Below are 27,489 nucleotides of genomic sequence, written 5' to 3' on the forward strand. Positions count from 1 at the left end.
GTAAATTATACCACTGACGAAAAAATGAGCGTTTGCATTTAACTGGAATGAATGTGAACACGGATTTAAGGCCGAGATTTTAACAACTCATGCAGTGACTGAATTTTCTATAAAAAAAAAATGTCATACAGCATCCTTTTTACTTTTTTGGGGCGCCACGGTGGCGAGATGTTACCTACCTCGCCTGGTATACAGGAGGTTCGTGGGTTCGATCCCGACCCTGACGCCTGCTGTATATTTGGAGTTTGCATGTCCTCCCCGTGGTTGAGTGGATTTTTCTCCGGGTCATTCGGTGTTTCCCTCCACACTTATAAACATGCTTTTAGAGTATTTTGCGGCTATACATTTCCACATCAGCCATTTCGTTGAGCTATCTTTGTGATAGCCAGGTCGCTTTTGAAAAAGTGATTTGTAGCTCAGTGGGCCTTACCTGGTAAATTAAGAATTAAGAGTATTCTTTATATTTGGAGTGCCCCTGTTCAAAGCCTCTTTTGCCTGTTTGCGGCTTTTCATCCCACCGAGTTAAACTGGATCGGATGCACGCGGCCCCACCACGACATTTTTCTAACGAGATCTCCTTGAGGCAATCACGCCGCTTCTTATTCTTCTGCTCCAGTTGGCCGATGACGCGGGCCCGTACAAATGTCACGCTGCGCGTTTCACGCGAGCCTGCTCAGTCGTGGAGAAGGGCAACCTCCGACAATGCCACTGCTAAGGCACACAGCTGCTTCTGCACTCCAGCGTAGTCCAAAGAGATAATTGTGTTGTTATTTTTGCACTCTTGTTTGATCTTGCGACCCCCCCCCCCCACACACACATACACCCATTGCAACAATGTTCCAATTGACAGTTGTGGAAACACTACGCAGGATCATAGCCTTGCCATTGCATACCATGACGCAATGCGGGGTGCCAATTATTATTCGTTATCGTTCCGCTCGTCTTGCCCAGCCAGGCGACAGCCGGCTCCGTGAGCAGTGTGTGTGGGGGGGGGGGGCCCTGAGACCCCCGTCGAGTCCTGCCAGGGGGGGGCGCTCATCGACGACGCGAGCCAGAGTGGATTGTGGTCACGTTGGCCTCAGGTGCGGATGTTGGCTGGTGTGGAGGGAGGGCTGCCAAATGAATGCTGCCAATGTCATAGAAAAAAAACTACTTATTGAAAAGCACCTCTCTTATTCTTCATAACGTACACGTTTACATTTTGAGAGGAAAAAAAGGACACACAGTGGTGCAACAACATCAAACATAACTGGGAAACGAAATTATGATAACATGGCAAATGAAAATACAATAGTGTTACCGATTGGTTCGCCAAGAAGCGTATGGATACATTTGAAAAGCAATCCTGTACTCCTACTGTTGGACCGAAGAATACAATTATCTGTAAATGAGTGGTTTCAAGACATATGTATGCAGGAAACAATATGACCAGACTTTTAGAGCATTAAAACCCACCACCTTAACCTTCTGGCTTAAGCTAGAGATGTTGAGACTATGGGCCACCTTGCTGATCTCAGAAAGGGGCATAAACCATCACGCGAACTCCGGTCATCCTCGCAGCTGCTTTTGGCTGGCCGATATTAGGAAGCCACTGGAGCAATGCACATTTAAATCTAGATTGAAAACTCATTTATTTAGAATTGCTTTTTTTGTTTCGTTTGCTGTCCTTCCTCCGATTAGCATAATTGGCTACGTCCGATGCGAAATACGTTCAAACATACATATACTCACCTGTAAAATGTGCTCAATATCGTGAACTATATATCACATAAATATTCAAGACTTGTGAACCATTATCCACATTTCTTCCCCTGAGCAAGGATTTATGTTTAAATATATTTCCTAATATGTTATCATTGCTTAATTAGTTCAAGACTTTATTTGTGTGTCTATATAGTACTATGCGTTAATGCATCAGTATATAACGGAAAGTTAATTGAGATCTCTATATCTTCATTTAACCACTGAGCCGCATCGGTCTTCAAGTCAAGCAGTGACAATGTGGCCGCAGGTGCCGGCTGTGCATAATGGCGTAATGAGACATTTCCACAGTGTTGTAGATTATTCATGCATAACTGTGGGGCTCTCTGGTAGAACGTGAGGCATTGTATTTATCTCAATTATTTTTCTAATCGGATGGGACTGCGAGATTTTTGCATGAAAAGACGCAACATGAAGCAATAACGTCAAATTGCATGGGCAATTATAGGGATTAAAACATATAGATGAGCAGAACTATCGAGCCATATGGCACATTGTTCCAATTAAAAAGATTAGATGTTTATTTGAATCGAGTCCACGTATAAAGTATTAATCATCACCACATAAATTACCAATTTGTTTTTACACAGCAATGGTTGTGTTTAAATGTTTAAACATGTGAAAGTTGTGTTTAAGTACTCTTTGGTTCTTTGGGTAAAGTCATGTAGGTTTTATTTTTCTACCCACGTGACTTTACCCAAATAACCAAAGAGTATGGATTCCTGCAGTCACGAAAGCTTCAAATCAAGATTGTGTTTAAATGTGTACACATGTGAAAGTATGGGACAGAGCTTCACCGCAATCAATTCGGTCATGTATTTGTTATTTGTGGCAGTTGAAATTTGTAATAAACAGCATTTAAGTTACAATATAATGCAAAATAATCCAGAAATGAATGATTTGAGGGTATCAACTAGTTGTAGTCCAAAAAATAATTTAGTCTGATATAACCTTTTTATAGTTTCTGGGCGAGATGTTCACAAGAAACACAACAAAGCCAGCTCAGTGTAGCTATGGTGCCGAGGAACTGGATGCCTCCTCTCTGTATAGATTTATGGTGCAAGATGTGGCCTGCATCGTGATATATTACCAGATCTCAAAGCCACTGGCGTATCGCAATGCCCCTCAGCTTAGGGTCCTCAGGCCGCGTGTTTCACTCACTCCGGAGGATATCACATGCAACTTTCCCCATTTCTTCATTTACAAGCTTGTTTGCTATCGCACGCTGAACAGAGGTGGCATTTGTTTGAGCAATGTAGGAGTGTGGTTAAAACCCAGCAAATGGGATTTGCCAGTCACACGACTCGCTGCTTATCAATCACACAAATCACTACAACCTGTGATGTAAAAGCAGGGACATAATTCATGGGCAGGCAACATGACACGGTGATGATGTTTGGTGAACTCGGCTGGCCTCGCCTTAAGAGTTCCTCCTACGGCATTCTTGATCAGATGCTGTGCCAGAACACACATTCTAAATAGATGCCATAAACCAATTTGCAAGCGCACATTAGCAAATAATAAATTTGAGGGGTCGGTATGATAAGAAAACGATGGCCTTTTCAGCTTGTATTGGTGCTCGTATATTAGCACAAGCCTCTCAACCTCCTCCACGCCGACGCTCACATTACGAGTATTTCTCCAAAACGTGTTGCAAGATGCAACACGTAAGATATAGACCTGGGCTCATAATGTAATCGTAGTGATACTGCCAGGTCGAAACTGCTCGAGTTCGTTTGTATAAACAAATAATGCGAGGATATTAGTCTGGAAAGCCGATAGGCGGATGGAGTGAGACATGTTTTCATTTGAATGTGAACACAAAAGGGAGTTCTGTACTTGAAATCCGAGAGAAATGTATTGTCTAATGCATTAATATCAGAGATGTAGCACCTGGAGGATCAATTTGAATTAAAATGGCAACAGTACTGTGAATACTGCACGAATCACATTCACATACATGAATCCGAGTCGGTGGAAATGTTTTGTTCAGCACAAAATGGTTTGTATTAAAAAACATTACCAAGATAATAAAGTTCCTGCTACATCTCATCTAAATGGTACATTTCATTAAGTGTCGTATTTTAATAACAAATATGTAAAGTAACATACACACTATAAACAGACAGATGTAGAGTATTCTGTAAAGTTAATTTACTTTATTTTACAAAAGTGAACAGTTGATAATAATTCATAACAGCCACAGTTAAGCAATGTCACTAATAGTTCAAATACATGTCGCAATGGCAGTATAACAAACAAAAAACATTAAATAAAATATTTTTAGACTAAGCATTTATATCTCAATACCTTATAAAATATGACAGCCTGTATGCCCGTGGAATTAAAAGCCAAATTTAATGTCTTGACAAATACAGGTCACAAGCCTCCCGTAAATATTCATGGATTTCTTGTTTTAATTTAACTGTTGATATAAACAGGGCAGCGCAGATGAGCAAAGAACGGCACAAACAAAGTGATTCTGTTCTTGCAGAGCTGCAGCTTTCCACGTACAATGTAACACGGGATGGTCGCGCGACTCGGAAGATGCTGCTCGCTACTACAATGTTCCCATTCCAGACACTTCTGAAGTGAGCCTGAAAGAAAAACGCAGAGGAACCGGAGGGGGCATATAAAGAGCAATACACGTCGCCAGAGTAGAATGTGACCGCAGTATGCCAATGCGGAACCCTGACTGAATGTGGCAACGCGCACACACCGCGGGTGGCTGCTGCCGTTGTCTTTTTTTTACGATACGGCTACAATACGCTGAATGGCGAGGTATTTTTAAAAAAAAAGTGTTACAAGGTTATCGTATATGAACGTACAGATTATGTGTTCAATATTACAGCGGCTGTAGCGGCGACATCGCAGGTTTGCAGCAGTGGCAAAACACGGAGAGGGTAGGGGAGGAGGAGGGGGGGGCAACGATGAATGGTTTTCGCAAAATCGGTACGAAAACACAAGAAGCCCCAAGCAACAGCATCGGCGATCGTACCTTCGCGTGTTCTCAGCAGAAACGGACCGTCGTCTCGGCAAAAAAAGCTCATTGTGTGTAGTGCATTGCCATCACAGTTAACAAAAGGCAAAGCGAACATTACAGAAGCTGAATATTAATACTGACGATGGCGCGCGGGTTTACACGCAGAACAGCCGCTTCGGTGGAAAGCCACCATACTTATAAATACTTTCGGTAGTTTTTCACCATACGTAGACCAATACCTCCACTTTAACATACCTGGGTGTGTACATGAGCAACTCCCACAGCAATGGTTAGGGAAAAGAAATAACCCAGATCTAAAATCACAGGCCAGTATGTTAGCCTGCTTCACAATCTAAAAAAAAAATCTATATGTACAATACGCAACTTTGCAGTGCTTTTAATTAATTTTCCATCTAAATCTATTCGCATCATGCTCATATACAAATGTCCAGTTATGCAATTACTACATACAGTAGGTAAAAAAATGTTTTCATATCAATTACGCATTAGTAATCCATGCAACAGGACTGGTTAAACTTGTGGGTGTGCGTCAATAGGAGGCGAAACTGTCAGACAGCAAAAACTCACTTCTGGCGGGGTCGATTAAAAACCGTAAGAAACATTTTGTTCTTATTGCAGTTTTAATACCTCTCGAAACTTTTTTTCATATTTTTTCGCTCACTTTAATCTCAACAGAAAAATTATAATTACATTTGAAACTTAGCGTTTTGGCAGATTTTCATCAACCCAAATCGTGATTTCCTCCACACTTAACGTTTCCTTTACGGCAGTAATCCGATGTTCACCAGCCACGTATCTTGTACAAGGACAAGATTGTTCTCACTTGATAGTTTGCATAAAGGCTAGCTTTACATAGCGCTGAATAGACGTTAACCCAAAGGTGTATTGTAAGTTTTGTATGGCATGTGCTTGGTGTGCGCGCATGTGGTAGAGTCTGTCCAAATCCACACCGACGGCATCGACGATCGAACAATTATAGAGCTTCCGAGAAGCCAAACACACAGAATATACGCAGCAGAGGCAGCACATCCAAAACAGTGGAAGACATGACAAAAGTATAACAATGAATGTTATAAATAACACAATGATAAACAAAAAAGCACTGGCAATTTTACACTTTCCAACGAAGTATTAACTACCAAAAAATATATAAACTGGATAACAGTGAGGGTTTAATGTCGACAATGAAGGTTGTTTTGCATTGTGCCTTGCAGGTTTTTCTATCACCATATTCTGTATTTCTACAAATTACATACTTGCAGTTTTGACATAAAACCGAAAGGTGTAACCTTTGAAGAAAAATTTGTAAATGAGGTTTTGGTTTGTTACATGAAAATAACATTGAGGTTTGATCCCTACATTACATTTTATCAAATAAAAAAATAACAAATTGACACCTTGGATTACATTTTTGATCCGTTTTTTTTGTGTGGAGGTGGCTGGCATTGCCTTTTCGACTGTTATACCTTTGGAGACGGGGTAGCATTGAACAACAATCAAATTTAGACTTAATTTTTTATTTAGTTCTTCAATATTAATTACCAATTATTAATAGTAATTTCAACATTTTTTGTTACAATGCTCACTGTGACATGCAAATGTCCAAACTGCCAGTTACCTATAATCTCAAAGTGAATGCTTATTTTTTTATAATTATCTTGGGCCCTGGTTGCTTCAGATCATGAGGACGAGCAGCCTCAAGCCAGCATCATCATCATCATTTTGCTCCCATCTGGTCAATACGGAGCAAACTTCTGGCGCTCGCCTTTCTTGCCCCCGGTGGCAGATGCGGCTGCGGACGGCATTTTGGCCGTGTAAGCGGTCAGGCCAGCCAGGCCCGCCAGCGAGGCCCCGGGGGTGGCAGCGGCAGCAGCCGCCGCCGCATTTAAGGCCAGCAGCGGGACGGCCTTGAGGCCAAGCAGGCTGGAGACGGAGACAGGCACGGCGTAGGTGGGAGGAGGAGCAGGGTGGTGGTGGGGGGTCACAGCCGCCGCTGCAGCCAGGGGGGTGGGGGCGGAGGCTAGTGGGGTGGTGGTGGAGGAGGAGGCGGGCTGAGGGAGGTTCAGGTCAACGGGGTTCTGGCCGGAGGCAGACTGGTTGGCGGCTTTAGCCATATCCAGGCTGCAAACGGAGAGAGGGATGGGGATGGGGAAGGCCGAGGGAAGGGGGTAGCATGGGACGGGGGGGGGGGGGGTTAGGGAAATTAAGGGTAAGGGGGTGGCAGGGTCAACGGGGGGGACAGGGTCAAAACATTCACGGAGGGGTTAAGTAGGCAAACACAAGGGCAGTACATGGATGGGGAAGTTAAAGGGCAGGGGTGGGAGGCAGGGGGAGGAAGAAGGGAACATGGAATGTGTTAAAGAATAGAAACAACAAAAGGGCATCCCATGAACTGATGAAGAAACATTACAAAAACAAAAAAGGTGCGATGCAGCCAAATGAAATAACAAACAAAGAAGAGTTATTATTCATGGAAACAATGAGAAATAATCTAAAAAATAATCCAAAACTATAAGCATATTTTGAAGTTTGGCAATCATGCTTTGGAGGCCTTCTAATCAGTATGCTTCAGACTAAAGAGGGACATCTCTAAACACCAAAGATCAATTCAAACTGCTGATGCATACATCAACAAGTGCCCACACGGTCACCACATCGCGCACTTTCAGATGCGCTTCTGCAGCCGTCTGGAATGCTCTTCCTTCCGATATTAGGAAGCCACTGGAGCTATGCACTTTTAAATGTTGATTGAAAATGAATTTCTTGAGAACTGCTTTTTTTTCAGTTTGTTGTCCTTCCTCGCACCTCCAATTAGCACGGTTGGCTACGTACGGTGCGAATTAAGTTCAATGTACATACATACACACACCAATTCAGTAGACTAAAACAAACGTTAACAGGAAGTATTTAAGATTCTAATGGTACAAAAGAAATGTAAAATATTTCTTAAAAATTGTTACTCCTTATAATCTATACTATCTCCAAGAAGCATACTAAAGCTTGCAAGCATCATATAACTCCAGTGTTCCAGGAAAATAAAACAATTATGTCCCTTTAAGCAGTGATAACATAACTGTCAATTATGAAATATTTACAATTGTCAATTTAGTTTCATGATCAGCCTCTCAATAAAGCTCAATCCTCCTACACGTATATTTTTGTAATTGGTTAATACAGTTTATTATAAACGTTTTACACTGTGTATGTTTAACACGTTTATTTTAAATGCAATATATATATCCTGTGTAACACAGCCACATCTCCATGTGTTAAGTGCTACTGAGGTTAAAGAACATTGGTTATTGATTTACATAGAATTCAGTATTTATGACAATGTAACGATTGTTACTTAATGGAATGTTAAATACACAACACCACTGCGATTAAGCTAAGAAGAAAATCAGACCAATTTTGCAAACAGCATCAACACGTACTCCAGTCAGTTTGTGAAGCTCTTCCAATGACGGGTGACATTTTAAACTGGGCCCATTTTGAAAACAATCATTTTAATAGCTGTTTTAAAATATACTATTATAACAAGCATTCCACAGTCTTGGTATATGTCTGCGTGATCACACAAACGTCAGCCTTTCATTCCCCTTCTCTTAGGCGAATGCAGACTCTTTAACGAGCACTATTCATATGCAGTACCAAACACGCACAATGCCAACTGTTCACCCACGGGGCTTAAGCAACGACAATACAAGACATGCGTCACGAATGGCTGCAAACGGCTCCCCACACTGGCAGCGTGGTGGAGTTCTTTGTTTTGAGCACCCTCCGATCGAGCTGGAGTCATTGTCTGGACAAGAGCTGCAGTGGGCCAGGACGAGGTGCAGGGCAGGCTAGGCTGTAGGCCTTGCGAGGCCTACCTTGCATTGATGAGGTACTGTGCCAGGCTGATGTTGGCTGGCGATCCTATGATGGTGATCTGTCGTTCTGCCGAGCCTTCTACCGCATTGGCGATCTTGATCTGCGCTCCAGACATCTGTCTGATCTCGTTGATTTTACTGCCTTGTCTTCCGATTATGCATCCTACCAGCTGCAGGGGAAGTAGGGATTGAGTTAATAAGAGTGCACTGTGCAGAACGCCATCTGCTCAGTACAATACACGTAAATCATGGAGCTTTTAATTTCATATTTATTTTTCCATTTGAACATCTTCCTCAATCAAATTGATATTTTATCAATGGAAAGCATTTCCCACCTTGTTACAAAAACACAATGGATTTTAAATAACTTGTGTACCTAACATACATTTTTGCAGCCAATATGAGGATTAATAATTGATTTTTGGATTGATTACGAACCCAACCAAAAACAAATCTCTTCTGAAGCTCGTGCACTATTCATATTTCCCTGCTAGATAAATTGTGTGCAGGCGTGCAGTGAACTGACAAAGACATTTACAGTTGACACTTGTGACACTTACATCATTGGGAATGGTAATTTCATGTGAGGTTGTCTGAGCATTGTCCAGACCTGCTGGGCGACAGCACAAGTGACAATTTTAGAATAGAAAATTCAATACAGATCTTACAACATAGTTAATTAAAAAAAGACAATGCACGTCTTGTATTTCTTGTTGTAGCCACACCAGAAGAATATTTTTGGTTGTGAATGTTAACACTGTACTGCGGTGGCCATACAATGACTGGAGGTGTTCAACCGTAGAAACTATCCAAACTCAATGTGTTGATGATAAGTTGATCAAGTAAGTTTTATATTTATTGTATGCCAAAGAGTTTGGAACCTATAACAAATCTGCCAAAAATTGCAATTATAAATCCCCGACCAATGTATGAGAATACAATTATTTTCAAGACATGTGAAATTGTTTCCACGTGAAAATATTAGTGCAAGAATCACTGAGCCAACAGAGGATGGAGCCTGAAGATTTGAAGATATCAAGACGTACCATACATAACACGAAGGTTGAAGTGAAATAGAAGCTCTCACAAGACAGTACAGAAAAGTGTGGATAAATCCTCTCAGAATTCATGAAGTAACTGTGTAAAACCGGTTTTCATTTCTCATAACCATATATTTTAGCAAAAAAATGGTAATAACCACCATTGCTGGGTTTTCCTGCAGAGGCGAGTGATATTAATCTGCATTCTCTCCCACGTACCTGATATCACGGGACACTGTTTTAGGTTTCAGAATAACATAGCCCTCATTTGCTTGCATAAAACATTTGCATGGCACTTTAAGAAAATGCTCACAGTGAACGATGGCATTTGCAACCTTAAATGTAGTTTCTGTAATGTAAATGTCGTATTGATCTGAAAATATACACCTGTTTTTTGGACCTAACCCATCCCTACCAATGAGATTGTTTAAGTATAATGTAAAGAGAAGTGCCAAAAAGAAGCAGATTGAAGGGCTGCAACGGAATAAAACAAACGCAAAAGAGGTTTTTTGGGGTTAACATCTTAGGGAAATGGTTTGGATGTAACAGATGCAGGAAGAAGTTAGTAACACAAATGCGGAAGCCAGGGGAGGAAACATACTCACCTTCATAATAATCTCCCCTCCGCCAACTGAAGCAGGGGCATACACAGTTGACTAATCCAGGGCAAAGATTTATGAGTGGATTTATTTATTTTTACAATTGTTTTTTTTGGTTCTGTTTGGAAAACATAACTGTTTTGCCCAATCAGGTAGAGGCTACACAGGACGTTGAGACGACAACATAATTGTTGTCCCTGGGGAGCCTTAAGGTGGGTAGGTACGTACCGGGGAAACCAGGGGTAGTCTGTCCGAGGGGGGTAAAAGGGGTATGCTGCATAGCCAGCTGATGGAGCTTGGTCAACTGCAGGGAGGGACGGGGTGGAGTGTCGGGTGTGGGGTGCAGGGTTGTGTGAGGGCAGGATGGGGGTGGATGGTGGGAGCACAGTGCAGGGCAGGGTAGGGTCAGGTGAGGGGGGGGGTGTCGGGTGAAGGATGTTGGGAGGCAGGGGGAGTGCAGAGGAGGGGGACACGGAGTGAAAGAGGGAGGGAGAGATGGGTCGGGGAGGGGGAGATTAGAGCTAACAAATCAAACGGAAGAAGATTACAGAAACAGTGCAAACTGGAATTAAAAAAAAGGATTAACGGTGTTATCACGGTGGGAAGGAAAAGGGAGGTTGAATTAGGTTGTAGTATCGATAGGTTGGAATCAATGATTTGGGGATGTCAATATGTAGCAAAGGTTGGAGAAATAAAACTGGACTAGGACACAACAACTCAACGTTAAACTGTCTAAAAGTGATATTACCCAGCAGTACCTTACAAGGACATACCACCGTAAAGACAGTAGCTGGACCACAGCAGATATTAAGATTTTTCAACATCTGCTGTGCATTCCATAAAATTATTTTGTAGAAGGTAAACAAAACAAGAAACCACACCGACATGTACAGCACTTGCTTTATGAAATTGTATTGGTGTGAGAGAGGACATTGGCTAATATGACTGTTAGACAGTTTTTTTGTATCTAAAATAGCGCTTTGGAAGTTTATTGCCATGCAGTACTTCAAAAGTTAGTGCTGGGTAGCGGGTTGGAGTACTGGTAACAGTAAAAATGAAATCATGTACCGGGTTTTGCATTGTATGATGCATGTAATGGGCAGAAGCAGCTCCAAAAGAATCGTATGCCTTTTGCATGCTGGAGAGCCATGGTGCACACCCATAAATATCTATCCCTAAGCACGAATCCTGATGTGAAACGAAACGAAAAGTACGTTTTTAAGAGTACAATAAGAAAAAGTATTTCATTTCTTTTGTGCAGCTCAAAATACAGAAGTGATTTGCACATTAAAATAACTATTTGCATAATTCATAAACCGATATACCGTAAAAAAAAACAACTCCACAGACATTTCACATTCTGTACCATCATCACAATGAAACACCTGAATGAACATTTGTATACTTCAGACAAATTGTTAAAAAGACTTGAGAGTAAGAAACTCCCAATAAGTTACGTCTCCCTTCCACGCGTACTATTAACACCAAACAATGAGCTTGACGCAAAGCGTAATTACGCTTAAAAAAAACACAATGTAACAAGAGAAAGCCTGCACAGCCTTTCAGTATCTTGGGCTGACGTTTATATATTTATACATTTGTAAAGTCATAATAATACAACAATTACAAAACCAACAAAGCTATGAATCACAACAGCTGTTTATGTGATGTATAATAAAAGACGCTCTTTAAAAAAATATATCAGATTGGTGATTATTTCCTTGTGCTAAAAAACTAAACTTCAGCATCTACTATGTAACATCGGATGTAAAATTCTGGCAAACAACAATAACTACCAGACAAACTGACAATACTCTCTTTTACTTATTCGGTCAAAACTTTTTTAATCAATAACAAAAATATAGATTACAATTGGCTTGCAACAAATTCATAAATTAACTGCAAACAGTTCAATCAAACGCCAAATGCTGCATGGACAGCAAATGCATACGTCACAGGTGGCTGCCACTGGCTGATACAAATGATCTGTGAAATGTCATCAGGAAGGACTCACATCTGGGTGAGGAATGGCATATTGTCCCTGAATGGTGTACGCCTGGAAAACATTAACGCAGAGACCAAAACTGAGAAGATTATAGTATCAAACCTCGCATGATATTAAACAGTGCACCCACATTAAAACCAGACTAATGGATAAGGCCGTAATCCATACCACAGAATCAGATCTGCACAGACTTCTCATGTGCACGTGAGCGGCAAGTCTCGTGCATGAAGCAAACGTTCACATTTTAGCTGTTTCTTATGAGCATGAAAACAAATCACTTTTACCTTTTACATATCCATGACATTTTAAAGCATTTTTTTGGAAACGAAACGTCTTACTTGAAACAAGCACATGCGTAGCTTAAAACAATTAACTTATTGGCAATTTAAATAATTCACTCTTTGCTACTCAAAATAAAACAGACCAACAATAAAAACGAAACATGATCAATATTTTACATTCATTATCTTACATGTCTACAGGTAGAGAGGGTGATGTAATCCGTTTGCTCAAAACATTACTGCCATTTTAGTAGAAATGTAGAAATGGTGTGAACTTGTTTGTCTCCATACAAGTTTACAAAACCCTCTATGCCGTCGTTACACATTTACTTACACATTTTATTTCATTTTAAACTTTTTTTCTGTTAATTTATACGAGCAACAGACCATTAATTTTTGAAAAACACATATATCAAAAACAGACAAACAATAAAGCTTTAACAAAGTCAATGACATTTCAAAAAAACAACGAGTAAAAAATGAAGGCATTGGGAACTAACTGTGAGGGCTGGCGGGTGGTGCGGTAAGACGGCAGGGTTGCCCGCGTGAGCAGCGAGGCCATCCGGCCTTACCTGCCCGCCAGCGAAAATCACCGGGGCGGAAGCGGCCGGCTTGGGCCGGTACGGGATGGTGGCACCTTTAGGTGGGGACTGAGCAGGGCAAAGAGGGCAGTACGTGTGCAGGGTGGGTCAGGGGTGAGGGTGGCACAGGAACAACATGGGGTGTGGAGAGAAAGGGGAGTGGGGGTGGTGGGGTTTGAGGTGGGGTGCAGTGGTTTGGGGAAGAGGGAGTGGGGTGAAAGGACAAGGACAAAGGGGCAAGTGAGGAGTCCTTTGAAGGAGTTTTCTATTGCAACAAAAAAAAGATGCAGGGAAGACACAATCTTGTGAGGACATTTTATGATCTCACACGGGAAAATGGACGTAAAAACAATAAACATAAGCGTCTCGCAGAGTTACCTCACCAATGTTTTAATGGCTATAAAAATGATTGACTACAATTATTAAAGTGGAACCTGGCTAAACATTGTTACGGTCATGGGAATTTTCTCATTCACTTCATGTCGGTCAGACAGCGATTACTTCACAAATATTGCACGGGTAACCTCGCACGACGCCGACAGATTATTAAATCATCTTAAGAGTGCAATTGCAGCATCGGTCCTAAAAGTCTTAGAATAAAAATTACAATTCTACCACAGACGTCAGCCTTTCATTCCGAGAGTGCGGGTAACTCGCTGCCACGGCCATTACCTCCAGCATGACCACACAGATTTGCCGCACACATTGGATGATTGCTTCAGGCGTGCCAGAAATTGTGACGGCTCGCTCCGTGGAGTTTGGCAGCAGGTCGCCGGCAACCTGCACCTGTGCCCCTGTCGACTAGAAACACAGCTCAGGATCAACATCAACACGACGGAATAAGATGGACAATTAAAGTGTAGTAAAGCTCAAGCGGTCCACCACAGTTACCAAGCATACATAAGTAAGAAAATGCAACTGATGTGTCAAATAATAAACGTTCATAAGTTTTTATGGGTAAATTAATAATTTATTTGTATACTATTCATTTCATGGAATAGTAATGTGGTTGCTAGAACCTTCAAGTTTATGTCCAAGTTTATTTTGTTTAACCAGGCGAGAACCCTCGACACCATGACAGTTTAATTTTTAAGTGACCTGCCAGTACTGGGTGATGATTGCTACATATAATCCCAATCGAGTAATTTGCGGATGATTTTTCAATTGATGCCGATACATAATGGCCTATTCTTACGAGCGATATCAGGGAATCTTTTAGCATCCGCTGTCAAGTGGACGTTGTGTATTGTCACAGTTAATACACATGCAGGAGGAATCAGTGCGGCCGCTGGATTCGAACCGTGAACCTTTGCAATGGGGACTAACGTGCTACCGCTAGGACACGTCACCACCTTAAACCTGAGGACCTCAGACCCCTGGACATGGCGAATCGGTATCTCGCGAACATAATGAAAACACATTCACATTGATGTAGTAGATCAGGCCAACGGCAAAGCCAATGCCCGATCCAGAAATACAAAGGAGACATTACAGCGATACACTCCTGCACTGGATTGTGAAAGTGTAGTTGTTGCACTGCATCTACATCAGCCATACGAAGGAAGAAGATGGAAAATCGATCTTAAGCACTCCACTTTCACCCCAACCATTACTGACTAGCATAACGAAGTATGATGAAATAATGCATGGGGAGGCATTTATCTAGAAGAACTGAAGTAATATTTATTTTTTTAATGAATATATATTGGGGCAAATACAACGAGACAGCTTAAATTACTGTAAATCGAGGAAAGTTTCACCCGAGTCCTCGTTCTATTTTCAACGTTTGGCCCATTGCTTAATGATTCTTTAAAGACATTGTCCAACACAGATTGAATTCTACAACTTAATTGTAGCCCATACCACATTGTCCTGGGAGTCGTCTATACAACTGTGGAAAACTGTCACAGGCACCTTTATCCAGTGGGATGTAATCTTCGACGTAAAAAAAGTTCCTTCCAAATATCAATTGATAATTCCATTTTGCCTTTGCATACTTAGTTTGAGGGAATTTACGTAAAATTTGTATCCTGTTTAGTTAACCTCTCAGCTTTTTTCATGCAAAATATTACATCTCTGTAAGAAAACTATGTCGTCAATATTTAATTCGATAGGCCTTTATCAGGGCCCAGCGTGAAAAACTAATTATGTCGCTCTTATCCAAGATGATGAAAGCCCATTGGCAGAAATGTAATTTATTGCATATCTCTCCACAGCATGAATTTAACTGATATTCTTGAACGCAATTAAGGCCGTTAGTCAAGCACGCCAAGAACATTCTAATCACCGTCATCGTTGTCACCATTCGTAAAGATTTTTTTTTGCAGTCTCCCTAACATTGTCTGCGCGAAATGCAAGTAAAAATTATGATACCGCTTCTGCAATTTGAAAGTGAATTCACTCCCGAGGATGACGACACCGCGTACACTTAAACCAGTTTCAAATTACACAAAGCGCTCTTCAAAATGTATGAAACTAATTTTAATGACATTAAAGCCCAACAGGCATTGTATTGACCCATCTCTTCTTTCAAATAAATACTTAATGAACAAATGCATAGCTTTTTTATTTATTAAATTGCAAACGCTCTATATAACTTGATCATATGATGGTGTGGGTAGAGTGCATGACTCACATTTCGGAAGGTTGCTGAGGTCAAATTCCTGTAGGAAATCAATTCAACCACTCTGTGCGAAGTCAACAACGATCTTCGATGGACAGACTTGGCCTCGGACATGGGAATGTGGTATTTCCACCATTGGCGCTTGGCCACTAATAGCACGTTTGGTCAGCCGATGTCGGTGCACATCTCTGAAGCGCACCGTTAGCAGGCACGTAAAAACGAGGATAAGCAACTGTGGGTCGAGTTTTGTTTCCCCCTCGAGTTACGGAGCAGTCCCTCACCTCTCGGATTTCACGGATCTTGGAGCCACCCTTGCCGATGAGCGAGCCGCACTGGCTGGCCGGCACCACGAGACGCAGGGTGACGGGCGGCTTGCTGGTCACTGTGCTGTTTGTCATGGAGCTGTTAATGTCCTGCCAGTGTGGGTGTGCACAGCGAGAAGGCGGCATCTTACTCACCTACCCAGTGCTTTTATCGGTAAAAGAAAACATAAGGACGACTCCATTCTGCATGTTCGCATAATAATAAAATTATGGTTCTTTCGGTAAAGTCACGTAGAAAGAAATTTAATTAAATAATAATAGCATACGACGTTTCGATTGCAACACAAGCAACCATCATCAGGTACAAATGAATGTACAAATGAATGTACCTGATGATGGTTGCTTGTGTTGCAATCGAAACGTCGTATTCTATTATTATTTAATTTATTTCTACGTGACTTTACTGAAAGAACCAAATAATTATTCCCTGCAGTCACGAAAGCTTCGAATCTAGTTTTATTAAAATTATGCTTTAGTCAATAGGCCTCCTGGCTTTTCAGACCAATATTATCCAGCAGAATGTATTTAAGTACAAAAACTCGGGACCGATTTCGACCTTTTGGATCTTATCAGCAGAGTCTGGCTTATTAAACAAAGTCTGGTGGGTTACCAGACATTGTTGGTAAGTATACACCATCTAAATGAGGGGGCCTTGAATTCAACACCAAGGTGCAAATTACCAGTCGATGCTTTGGTAAACCCAATAAACAATAGTGCTGTTGTGGTTGAAATAAATACTTGAAAAAATAAATGACAATCATTCTTACAGGCACTTGGAAATATAACATTCAACAAAAATGCCGATGCAATAAAAAAACATTCCTTTTGGATCCTATTAAAATTATCAAGGCTAACCCAATGGGGGTGGCTAAAGCAAGCAAGTACGAGTTTCAAATTCCCATGGAAATCCTTTCGAAGAGTGTTGTTTCGAACTTTCACACACGTACGTAGCTAACGGTGCTAATCGGAGGGTGCGGAAGAAATGCAAGGGCGGAGGAAACGTTTCGTACTTCTTCAAACTTCTCTGCGATCATCGCGAAGGCCTTGAAGATGGCGTCAGTGGGGCCGGTGATGGTGACGATTCGCTCGGGACACGAACCCTCGGAGATGTTGATCCGTGCCCCGCTCTGCCCAGTGAGACACGGAGCTCTCGTTAGACGGCACCCTTAAGACCCGAGCTCAACACGCAACCCTCAAGCAGTTTCGTCGCCACACACGTTTTCAGTGGCCGCACGCGGTGTGAGTAGAGCTTTGCTTTATTTTACTTGTAACAGATTGATGTTTTTAGTTAATTGTGTTTTCCGATATACATGAGCTATGTTTTTTTTTGTAATCAGCTAAGAGTGCTGAGATGAGGTCCACAATTGTGTTTTTCTTGTCATATTGTAACATTAAAGACGGACAAACAATTAAACAACAAAGTTAAAAGCTTGGCTGAATGCAGCAAATATGAAAGCAAACTTCACAAGATTTGCAAACGTCAAATCAATTGTATTCAATTAATAAAACAATGTAACTGCAGGTAACATGAAAATTGAATATAATTTGCATAATGAGTGTAAATACATCTTGAAATAGAGTTAGAAAATATTTATGTGTTGCCTGTAACTTCATGTTTTGGATCACTTGAGAAGGACTTGCTGGTTACTGCCCTCAGAGAAAAAGCACGCTTGATCATTACCAAGAAAGCCATGCCACCTCCTTGTACCCAGTTTACCCATCCTTTACATTTGGGCCATGCCCTTGTCAAGCAAGGTTAAAGGAAAACGCCAGAGCTCAGAGAGTCCGTCCAGAATATTCCACAGACAGCATGGCTAGAAGAGCAGTGCTGCTTCATTTAGCAGCGGACAAACCTCCCACAGCGGCCTATGGTTCAAACTCATTCCGCCCTGCTTCATTTAAACATTCCCTAGGAGTAAATTTTATCGACAGCACTTTTTAATTTTGCTATTTGTGTTCAATGACACCTAAAATAATGTTGGAATTTTCATCAACGTACAACAGTGAATCGGCACAGGCGCCCCAGGAATTTGGCTGTTCGCTAATCGGTAAATCTGGAGAGACGACACAGGAATTGGCTTCTGCGTGCGAGAGTTTGGGGTAGGTCAGTTCACTATTAATAACCAGAGTGTCCTCCCTTTTATGAAGAAGTGAGTGGTGCAAATGGAAGTTATTGTATATGGGTACAAATTTCAAAAAATTAATAAGGAAAAGTTTCCATACCGACCGTACCTCCTCGCGCATTTTTTTCACCGTCTCCCCTTTCTAAAAAAAATAAACATGCAAGGACCTTACATGGCACCAATGTGAACATTACAAATCTTAATTATATATGTCAAATGAAGTTTCCGGAATGCAGTGTTCAACTGAATTCGCCAGCATTAGAAACCATCACTTACCTTACCAATGATGCTTCCAACCTCCTACAAAGACAAGAACACACAGCTTCACTAAGCAATCAAAATTTACATTACGGGTGAAGATTATGTGAATAATGACACAATTGGTGAACCAGAGTCTATTAAATATCTATTCAGCTTCTCAAAGCAACAAAGCTCACAAAGAGCAAAGAATTGTCTTTCAAAAAGTTGGAAAACCTTTTGAGATAATAAAAAATGCAGCTCACGTCAGATGAAATCAATGTAACTGAAATTATACTGAAAGGTTATTTTGTCTGCTAGATAAAACACAAAATACATGTCTTAATTACTCCACATAACAATTACCAATTTTTTTTAAAATAACCACCTTTATCAGTTTCATATATACATTAGCAGAACAACAACAAATTTAAGAAATAAAAGTGTTAGCAGAAACTGGGTAAACAAAATAAAAAAAAGAATAATTTTTCTTCTAAAAACTAGTAGCTCTGTTGATCGATTTCCAGGGACATGATGAGCCATCATGCGTGACCAGCTGTGAATGTCACACCGCCCCCCGCTCCCCATTCCCTCCCCATGCCCCCACTGGCCGCCATACTGAGGCCGTGCCAATCGTCTGCTCCGCACCTTGCCATGCATGAGCAGGCGGATCGTGAGCGTGACACTGAGGCCTCCCTCCTTGGCGCTGCCGTCCATGGCGCCGCCCTCGCCCCCGCAGTGCAGGCTGATACCGTCGCTCTCTCCCACCCACGAGGGCACGGGGCTCGGGAAGCTCAGGCACGGGTACACCTGTGGCGACGCGGGCAAGGTGGGTTTGGGGGTGACAACATTCGTCGCATTTTAAGTCGAGAACAACACGAGGCTTAGTGCTGCAAAATAGGACGCGGGCTTCATCGCTTTAGGCATACCAACATCCCTGGTAAGATTTAGATAATGGTGCAGCCCTGCAATTACTAGCCTCCATGACTGCCGGTGGAAAGGCCTTCACGAGAAGAGCCCCCACCCCCGAGAAGATATTGGCCTACTCTTCCACGCTGGCCAGCCACAAGAATATTTATGGGAAAAGAATGGAAATGTTGTGCTTTACTCTTTTCCCAAGATTCTGAAAGGAATTTTGATACATTGAAAGTAGCCGTGAGATCCCATACTTTGCATCTGACACTTTATTTTCGTAGTCGAAAGCAAATCCTCATGCTCGGGGCATAAACATTTTCATTATCAGAGATATTTTAATAACAATTAAGCCACTGTCTTCTACATTGCCAAACGACACGGTGAAGAGGGGGGGGGGACATTATGTATTAGTGTCCACGGTCCATAATTAGCCACAACATGGGAATTCGTTTATCAGATCGCAAGGTTAAACAAATAAAAATACTCTCCAGTGACATGAATATGCTCTCAAGTGACATGAATATTGCTTCCATCAGCTGTTGTCCATCACAAGAGGCCGTAGATTGCAACTGGGCCCTTTGTTATAGATGACATACAGATATTGTGCATTGCCTGTTGCCGATAACCTCTTCAACATTAGAACATTTTGAGCGTTTAATTTTACGGCTCCATAATCAATACGGTACATCTAACCTTTTTCTTGCGAGGAGCATTATTATAAGCTTATTACCACGCAGAGCACATCGTTTTTGTAAAAAGCAAGCGTTAAAATTTGCAACAACAAAAAAAACACTTCCATGTTCTCTCACTCCAGGGACAGCCTTACAAGTGAAACACAACCGAAAGCAGCGATGGCTGACACCTAATTTTCATCTAGGCAACGTACAACATAACAATTCCAGCACCTACAAGGGTTACACAATGCATTCGGCTGCCCCGCTGAGAAAATGCGATTATTAATATGTCAGCGACATCTGGACGGATTGTATTGCAACAGAAGTGGAAAGGAGGTAAGAAGACACCTTATATGTTACGTGTACGCTGTTGTGGTTAATACAGGGTACATATACATACATACTCAGTGGCGGCTCCTGCAAAATCTCTCAGGGGGGGCAAATGTCTGGATGATTGATAAGGATAAGGTCCACCCATGCAATGGATAAATTAACAGCTTAAGCATGTAAAGGCAACTTCACTTCTTTAATATTAATGAAAAATAAAGTGACTCTTACAATACATCTTGTTTGTTTCTATACTCACTATTAATACAAACTACTCAAGTTTCTTTTATTAAAGATTCCACTAGGTGGCGATAAATTATATTGTTGGATGAAACGTGCTTACGTATGATGACGTAAGCACGTTAGGGCGAGCCCTCCCGGAAGCCATAGAGAATGCATTGCAGCGCCCCCCGGTCGAAAAAAAACATCTTTGAATGTAAGTCTATGGGGCCACTCGGGGCGATTCTCAGCCGGAGTGAAATCGCCCAAAAAGAGGCGGTACTCCACAGAACGTGACATGACGCTGATTGGACTATATCCAGAGGCACAGTGATGGCTAGCGTGACTCTGTGGTTGAATGACATTGGTGGTGTGTTGCCCAATCGCCCTAATGAAGAAACCGCCCCTGTACATACTGTAGAAATACGAGTATGCTATATATTTCCAAAATTCTAAATCTCCTTCGGTGTCATTAACACAGTCCTGATAATGAAAGTACCTTGAACACACACACACACATTTCCACAAAAGCAGATAAAGTATTATCTTGGATCTACCCCAAGAGACCAGGGGTGTAACGGTTCAATACCCCCACCGCCTCCTACCGAGCGATGATTCCATTCAGGAATCGCTTCCGTTATTCTCACACACACCACCAATTCGTGATTTTGTTTCATCTGTTTCTGTTCACTCCAATGGCCAAAAATTAAAACGCAAGGCCAGCGTGTCATTTGTACATGACGGTCACAAAACACATGACACCAATTATGTACCGAACGCGCGATTCGACGCACGCATCGTGAGCCTTGAGTATCGAAATTCAAAGTGCGCAGCCCTGTTAAACAACCATGGCGGTGACGGAAGGGGGTGTGGGGGGGGGCGCTGTTAGCGCAAACTACACACACGCAGTTAACCTGCTTCTAGTCGGAGGCAAAGCGCCGGGGGTTCTCGAGAGATGGCCCACGGTCAGCATCAAAGTGTGCTCTTCTCATTACCATGAGGGGCAGAGCCTCCGCGAGATCCCTCGCTGCACGAAGCCCGCCGTGTCGTAAAGATGCCCATTTGAGTAAATCGCAACCGTGTGTATAATACGGCGCTGTCACACAAAGCAAAGGTGGCTTATTACACCACTCTTTGAAACGAATATGTGATCTTAGGACTGCCAGCCACACCTTTTGGTGGGGTAGTGGGGAAAGGAGTGGCGAATGCAATCAGAAAAGCTCTTTTCTTTTTTTCCCCCTCTCCAACAAAAGCCTGTAGCATAGCAAGGGGGCTATGTTTTCAATTTGCTTCCTCCGATTGGTTGCCTTTAAGTATTCCCAATCAGCTTAGGACGTAGTTTGTTAATCTGGGTAAATTTTAAACCTGAGATAAAAGACAAAGCAGGGACAACAGCAGACACGTATCAATCGTAGGCAACCTCGATCTTCGTAGGCACATGGCTGCATGTTTGATAACTATGTTAACTATAAACATCAGTATTGCAGCAGTTTGAAACAAAAAAAGGAACCAATTTTATAACGAAATTTTTATGTTGAAAAATTATTCACGTTTCTTTTTCGTGTTTGGCCACGTGGGGAGCTTTATGCTAAAATTATTGTCATTAACCCTCCACCGCGCAACGAGATTGTCACGATTTTAGATATTATTATATACACGTGGCCAATGTGCTATTCACAAATAAAGCTCCTCCTCAACAGTGGCTTGAGACTTTGCACGACTGAATTCAACATCTACAGACGACGTTTTGCATGAACTGCTTTGAGCTTCATCAAGTAACGAATTCTGAAATCGAGTGCTCTGCCACGTACGATTCGCTGTGACATCACCAACTGCCACTAAAAATAAAACATGGCATGCTTAATGGATGAATAGTTTTGGACGTAACACATTATTAGCAGAAATCACGTGGCAGGATTGTGGGGGAAGGTGGAGGCTTGAGGAAGCCTTTATCCAGCAATGTATGGAGCATGGCCGATGATGCTTAACTGACATGTTAGAGATTCTTCGAGTTGACGAATACTTTTATGATTGCTCACGTATCTACATCGAAGCGCTGCCTCAAGATCAAACGTTTTACGTTCAAGGGACAGTGTCTTATAACGCACAGAGTAAGCAGTACTGTTAAGTTTGCATTAAATAAACGAATTTAGGAAAACAGAATGGTTGACCATTCTACGCAAAATACGTTTATTCGATATGCGTAGGTTATTTTGTTTTAATCTCTCATTTCAAATGTGGATCAACAAGCCTACTCACAACAGTGGTACGTGCACATATATAGAACGACTAAGATGGCAGAACAATGACGTTTCAAATTAAGCCTGCCAGGTGCAGTCACCAAGCTGGACCTAAATAAGGAAAGCTTTTAAGCTGGGCGTGCCAAAGACTTTGTGCTTATATAAGCATTGATTTAAATTTCGACTACCTGTCTTGCTGGCCACTTTTATTTCGTGAATGCTACTTATTAATTGGAGCCAAGATGCTTACCTCATCTATGCTGTCACAGCTTTGGGCAATAACTTAATGGTACCAAGAAGCTCTTTTACTTCATGTGCATAGTCTGCTAATGTCTATACAATACTAGTGATCGCATTTGAAAAGGTGGATTTGTTTTAAATCCATATGTAAAATTACTAAATTGTATTTACTATAATTAAAAAAGGCAAAGGTGCAGCCCTGAAATTGCCTGCTCACCAGTTAGTCGATCAACAGGTCGCGTGCGGTGGGGTAAAATGGCGGGTCCTTCATTAAACATCAGGCCAGAATGGAAGAGGTCAAATGGACGTATTGGCGGTACACTGGTGCAGAATAAGACACCGTCCTCATCAAAGTCTGACGATGTCACCGTTGCCCTTGAGTGAGATACAGACTTTCTGTCAGAAGTTGCCTTTGATTCAGCAGCTGCTTTCTCATTCGAACGTGCGACATGAGTCTATCTTTTGATGCCACCGTCCGCCAAGTAATGCCAGAAATTAATCGAGGAACCGTCCGATCAAGCCAAGGCCACGAGTCAAATTTGCCTTTTGAACACGGACCCAATCGTTATCAGGTTGGGTGCTATACGCCAACAGACTGTGAAACTTTGTGTTCAGCTGCTCCTAACATTCGTCTTCGGGCTGCTTGGACATCATGAGAGCCGATTTTGACGTAGCCCGCAAGATCTTCTAACTGGGGTTGCGAATCGTGGGAAAATATATAATTATCCCGCAAAAATGGCCTTTTTTTTATACCGCGCACCGATGTACCCCCAATACATTCAAATACCCTGCTGAGGACCAACTCCAGGAGCTACCTCTCGTGCAGGCCCTTCCATGAGCAGTGGCATAAGCAAGCAATTGTACTCCAGTAATAATGCACAGTCATTTCTTCCACTGCACCACTAAAAGCTAATATCGTTGAGATGCCCACGTGACTTATTTGAACCTCTCTCTGTATGACGGACAGACAACTTCAGGTTCTCGTGGGATAAACAAGGGTTCATCTTTCCAATTGAATCGATTGGTCCTGCAGTTTTCACATCACAAATACCACTGCAGCCTCGAGAGTTTTACTCATTAAAAAAAATCCCATTCACTACAAAGTCATGAATCCTTCCAAGGATTATATCCAAAATCAAAATGGTATTTAAAATGCTTCATGGTAATGACTTATAACAGGTTTAAGGCCACTGAAATACATTTTGCCAAGATAACGTGTATAGTGTCAGTTATGCAGAGACAATGATTGATTTTCACAACTTAGTGTATATTTAACATGATTTTTGTTTAACTACCATTGTGATCGTAAAGTTCATCTGGTTTCCTATGTTGTTTAAACTATGTTACTTAGCGATTACACTGTTTTTAAAATGTGAATTTTTAATGGTTTGAAAGTTACGTGATCTCTGATTTGCTGACTGCTGACAGCCCAAAGCTCAAATTTCTGGCAAATCCTAAGATGCACTCATCCGGGGAGCAGCGGGTTGTAATAAAAGTGCGCAACCAGGAATGTCACAATGGTTAGTACACGGGTGAGTTGATTTCAAGACTAAAAAAACTTTACTGTGCAGCCTGGGTTAATAAGACCTTTAGACTACTTGCTAAAGCAGGCTTCTTTAAACAATTCCCAATGCAAATTCTATGATTCTTTCGATAAAGTCACGTAGATAGAAAAAATCTAACAACAATAAAGTGAATAAAAATAAGAAACATATAACAGTGATATTTTTTATTCACTTTATTTTTCTTATTTTATTATATTTTTTATGAGTATGAATTCCTGCAGTCACGAAAGTTTGAAGTCAAAATCCCAATGCAAAATTAATGTGACGGCATTCCTGGCCGTTTAATTTGATGATTTACTTACGTAATTAGCGTAACATTTAATACACCTTGCAGAAGCAAGTACACCGCTACGCCACAGCGCCGGTGAAAGATGTGTCCAAATTACCGTAATGGCAGTGATGTTCCCGGAAATGTGCCGACTGGCTCTGCCAAACCCAGCAATGAACACATTTGCTTGAACCTTGACCTTCTTCATCCTGGTATCCATAGGTGGCAGCCATCTCAAGCCAGAGGACGAGAGGACTCTAGCCGCCCGTTTCAAAGACCAATGTGGGCTGGGTTGTTGCCCATTGAACACGCATATAAAGGCTTTATAGTGAAAAACTTTGTTTTTACGGGTTAATTTTTAAATGATACCGTTTCACTCGCCATCGTGCCACGTAATCTAGCCATCAACCTGCACCCATCTGCCACGATAATGCAATGGGGAAAATCACCTCTCCACCCGTGAGCCGAAAACACCTTGTCCGGCGAACGTATGACTCCAACAGTACGACCAAGTTAACACATGACGGAATGCAGAATACGTTTTAACAGTATATGTAGCACTATAGTACCGTACTGTGCAGTAATAAGACGCAGTCTCATACCTGTCGAGTAATTTATTTTCTTCAAAAGTTACTTGGACATTGTTTATAACCAAACCAAGTTGTCGATAACAGCTTTAAAATGTTTGCACAGTATAGATCTTCCAAAGTATTTTCTGGTACACGATCTAAGAAGTACAATGTCCTTCAAAGTAATTTCTACATGCGTGATACACATTCAATTTCAATGAACATTTTTACCAGGGATAATCCCTTGAGATCGAACGTCTCATTTGCAAGTGTTCATGGTGTCAGTGATGTGTAAAATCGCAAACACATGCTACATACACAAAATCACGTATGCGTGTCATTTTTACACTTGAAGCTCATTATAGGACACAATAAAGTACTACTCTAACTACTGTACACCATGAGCATAATATGTAAGGCAGGTAAAGATGGGAAGGAAAGGAAAAGTGTACCACCCAGTAAAATATACAATAGTGGAGGACATTAGGGAACGTGGTATTATAGAACATGGATTTAATCTCTCCGATGAATTTTTCCCACATAAAAAATATACTATTTTGCACACAGCAGCCTTCACACCGGGCAGTCTCGGAGAGCGTCACATCTCATCTCAAACATTTGAAAGGTCTTCTCCGCTACCAAAAACGATATTCCGCCATGACACACTGCACCAAAGTACAGTACGGTAGACAGCAAGACTACATGATTTTTTTCAAGATGATTAAAAGGAATAAAGCGACAGTGGTTAATGAAACGTTCTGCTGTTGCCTCCACCCTTTAATCCTGATTAAGAGCTGTGCCATCAGTCCATGAGCCTTGATTAAAGGAGAAGTCAGTCTGCTGGCAACGTGCATATTCTGGCTCAGCCAAAGCCCCATCTGACGGGCCAGGGATGATGGGCTTAATCCACCGACTCATTGACTAATCGGCTTTGGCACCATGGAGACATCCGTACTGTGGCACCCCGAGTGGTCCAGCAGCATCCGGGGATGCTTATTGGAGGCACAGGAATGACCCATTGCCACTTTTTCAGAAAATATATAATTCCACGCACAAAGTCATACGCATGATCGCTATGAATAGGACAAGTTGAGCCCCCTTAACTGGTTTCTTGATCTAAAGCAACCACTCGGGCTGTACGAGTTCCTGCTCGTGAGTAAACGTTACCCCAAGCTCGTCTCTTGGCACGAGCCACTGGGTTTCACGGTGGTTTATGTGCAGTGTATGATGAGTACACAAGACAAAGTGTGCAGCGGTGTCTTGGCTCACTGAGAGGGCCAATAACTGCAGTGCACTTCCTTGCGTGTGTGTTTAATATCCCCCCACTACACTTTATACAAAGAATATCTATGGGGGTATTGAGCTTCAATTTTTATAATACAATTTGTCTGCGGTTGCCAGAGGTGGGACAAAGTCATTGTTATGCAAGTCCAAGTCGAGTCGCAAGTCATCAAATTCATGACTCGAGTCTGACTCGAGTCCAAGTCACATGACTCGAGTCCACATCTCATAGGTGGGACAAAGTCATTGTTATGCAAGTCCAAGTCGAGTCGCAAGTCATCAAATTCATGACTCGAGTCTGACTCGAGTCCAAGTCACATGACTCGAGTCCACACCTCTGGCGGTTGCCCAAATATCAGGAAAAGGGGAAACGGCTTCACTGCAAATATGGTAATTTGTACGCACAACACAAGATGTAAATATGCTCAATACAGTACTGGTGTTATTTCAAAAAGTACCCAACACAATACATAAAGTATCGCGTGTTTTACAGCTGTAGGCACTGGCACATGATGGCAAAGTATGGACAAGATAAAGCGCACCATCAACATAGAAAACCCGCACTGTAAAATGCAATGCTCAAAGGTGAAAATCACTCACTTCCAACGTTATTTTTTTCCCTGCCAGACACTCTAATAATGTGCCTAAGTGAAATGTCCAACAACTATCGAAAAGGCCCCTAAGCTTCTGGCCTCCGGAGGTGCTCAATGAACATTGAGACTGAATTTTATTTCACTGGAGT

At 41.8% G+C, this 27,489-nt stretch overlaps 1 protein-coding gene across 17 annotated transcripts in view; it reads right to left on the reverse strand.

Moving 5' to 3' along the window:
* Nucleotides 1–3,893: 3,893 nt before the first annotated feature.
* The window catches only part of LOC144941071 (poly(rC)-binding protein 3-like), a 96,108-nt gene continuing 72,512 nt past the window's right edge, over nucleotides 3,894–27,489 (reverse strand). For 5 of the 17 annotated variants that reach the window (XM_078867597.1, XM_078867533.1, XM_078867514.1 and 2 more), the window contains exons 2-14: nucleotides 19,098–19,259; nucleotides 18,489–18,512; nucleotides 18,313–18,354; nucleotides 17,100–17,216; nucleotides 16,048–16,179; nucleotides 13,816–13,944; nucleotides 13,063–13,212; nucleotides 12,291–12,332; nucleotides 11,345–11,464; nucleotides 10,505–10,580; nucleotides 9,198–9,250; nucleotides 8,638–8,807; nucleotides 3,894–6,886 (exon numbers count right to left, since the gene is read on the reverse strand). In XM_078867597.1, coding sequence (XP_078723723.1) covers nucleotides 6,502–6,886; nucleotides 8,638–8,807; nucleotides 9,198–9,250; nucleotides 10,505–10,580; nucleotides 11,345–11,464; nucleotides 12,291–12,332; nucleotides 13,063–13,212; nucleotides 13,816–13,944; nucleotides 16,048–16,179; nucleotides 17,100–17,216; nucleotides 18,313–18,354; nucleotides 18,489–18,512; nucleotides 19,098–19,166 — 1,509 coding nt within the window. In that variant the 5' untranslated portion in view covers nucleotides 19,167–19,259 and the 3' untranslated portion in view covers nucleotides 3,894–6,501. The remainder of the gene's footprint in view (nucleotides 6,887–8,637; nucleotides 8,808–9,197; nucleotides 9,251–10,504; nucleotides 10,581–11,344; nucleotides 11,465–12,290; nucleotides 12,333–13,062; nucleotides 13,213–13,815; nucleotides 13,945–16,047; nucleotides 16,180–17,099; nucleotides 17,217–18,312; nucleotides 18,355–18,488; nucleotides 18,513–19,097; nucleotides 19,260–27,489) is intronic. The other 12 variants (XM_078867541.1, XM_078867523.1, XM_078867613.1 and 9 more) reach the window with 12 other exon arrangements.

The sequence above is a fragment of the Lampetra fluviatilis genome, chromosome 2 (genome assembly GCF_964198595.1).
Source record: "Lampetra fluviatilis chromosome 2, kcLamFluv1.1, whole genome shotgun sequence".
NCBI classification, from domain to species: Eukaryota; Metazoa; Chordata; class Hyperoartia; order Petromyzontiformes; family Petromyzontidae; genus Lampetra; species Lampetra fluviatilis.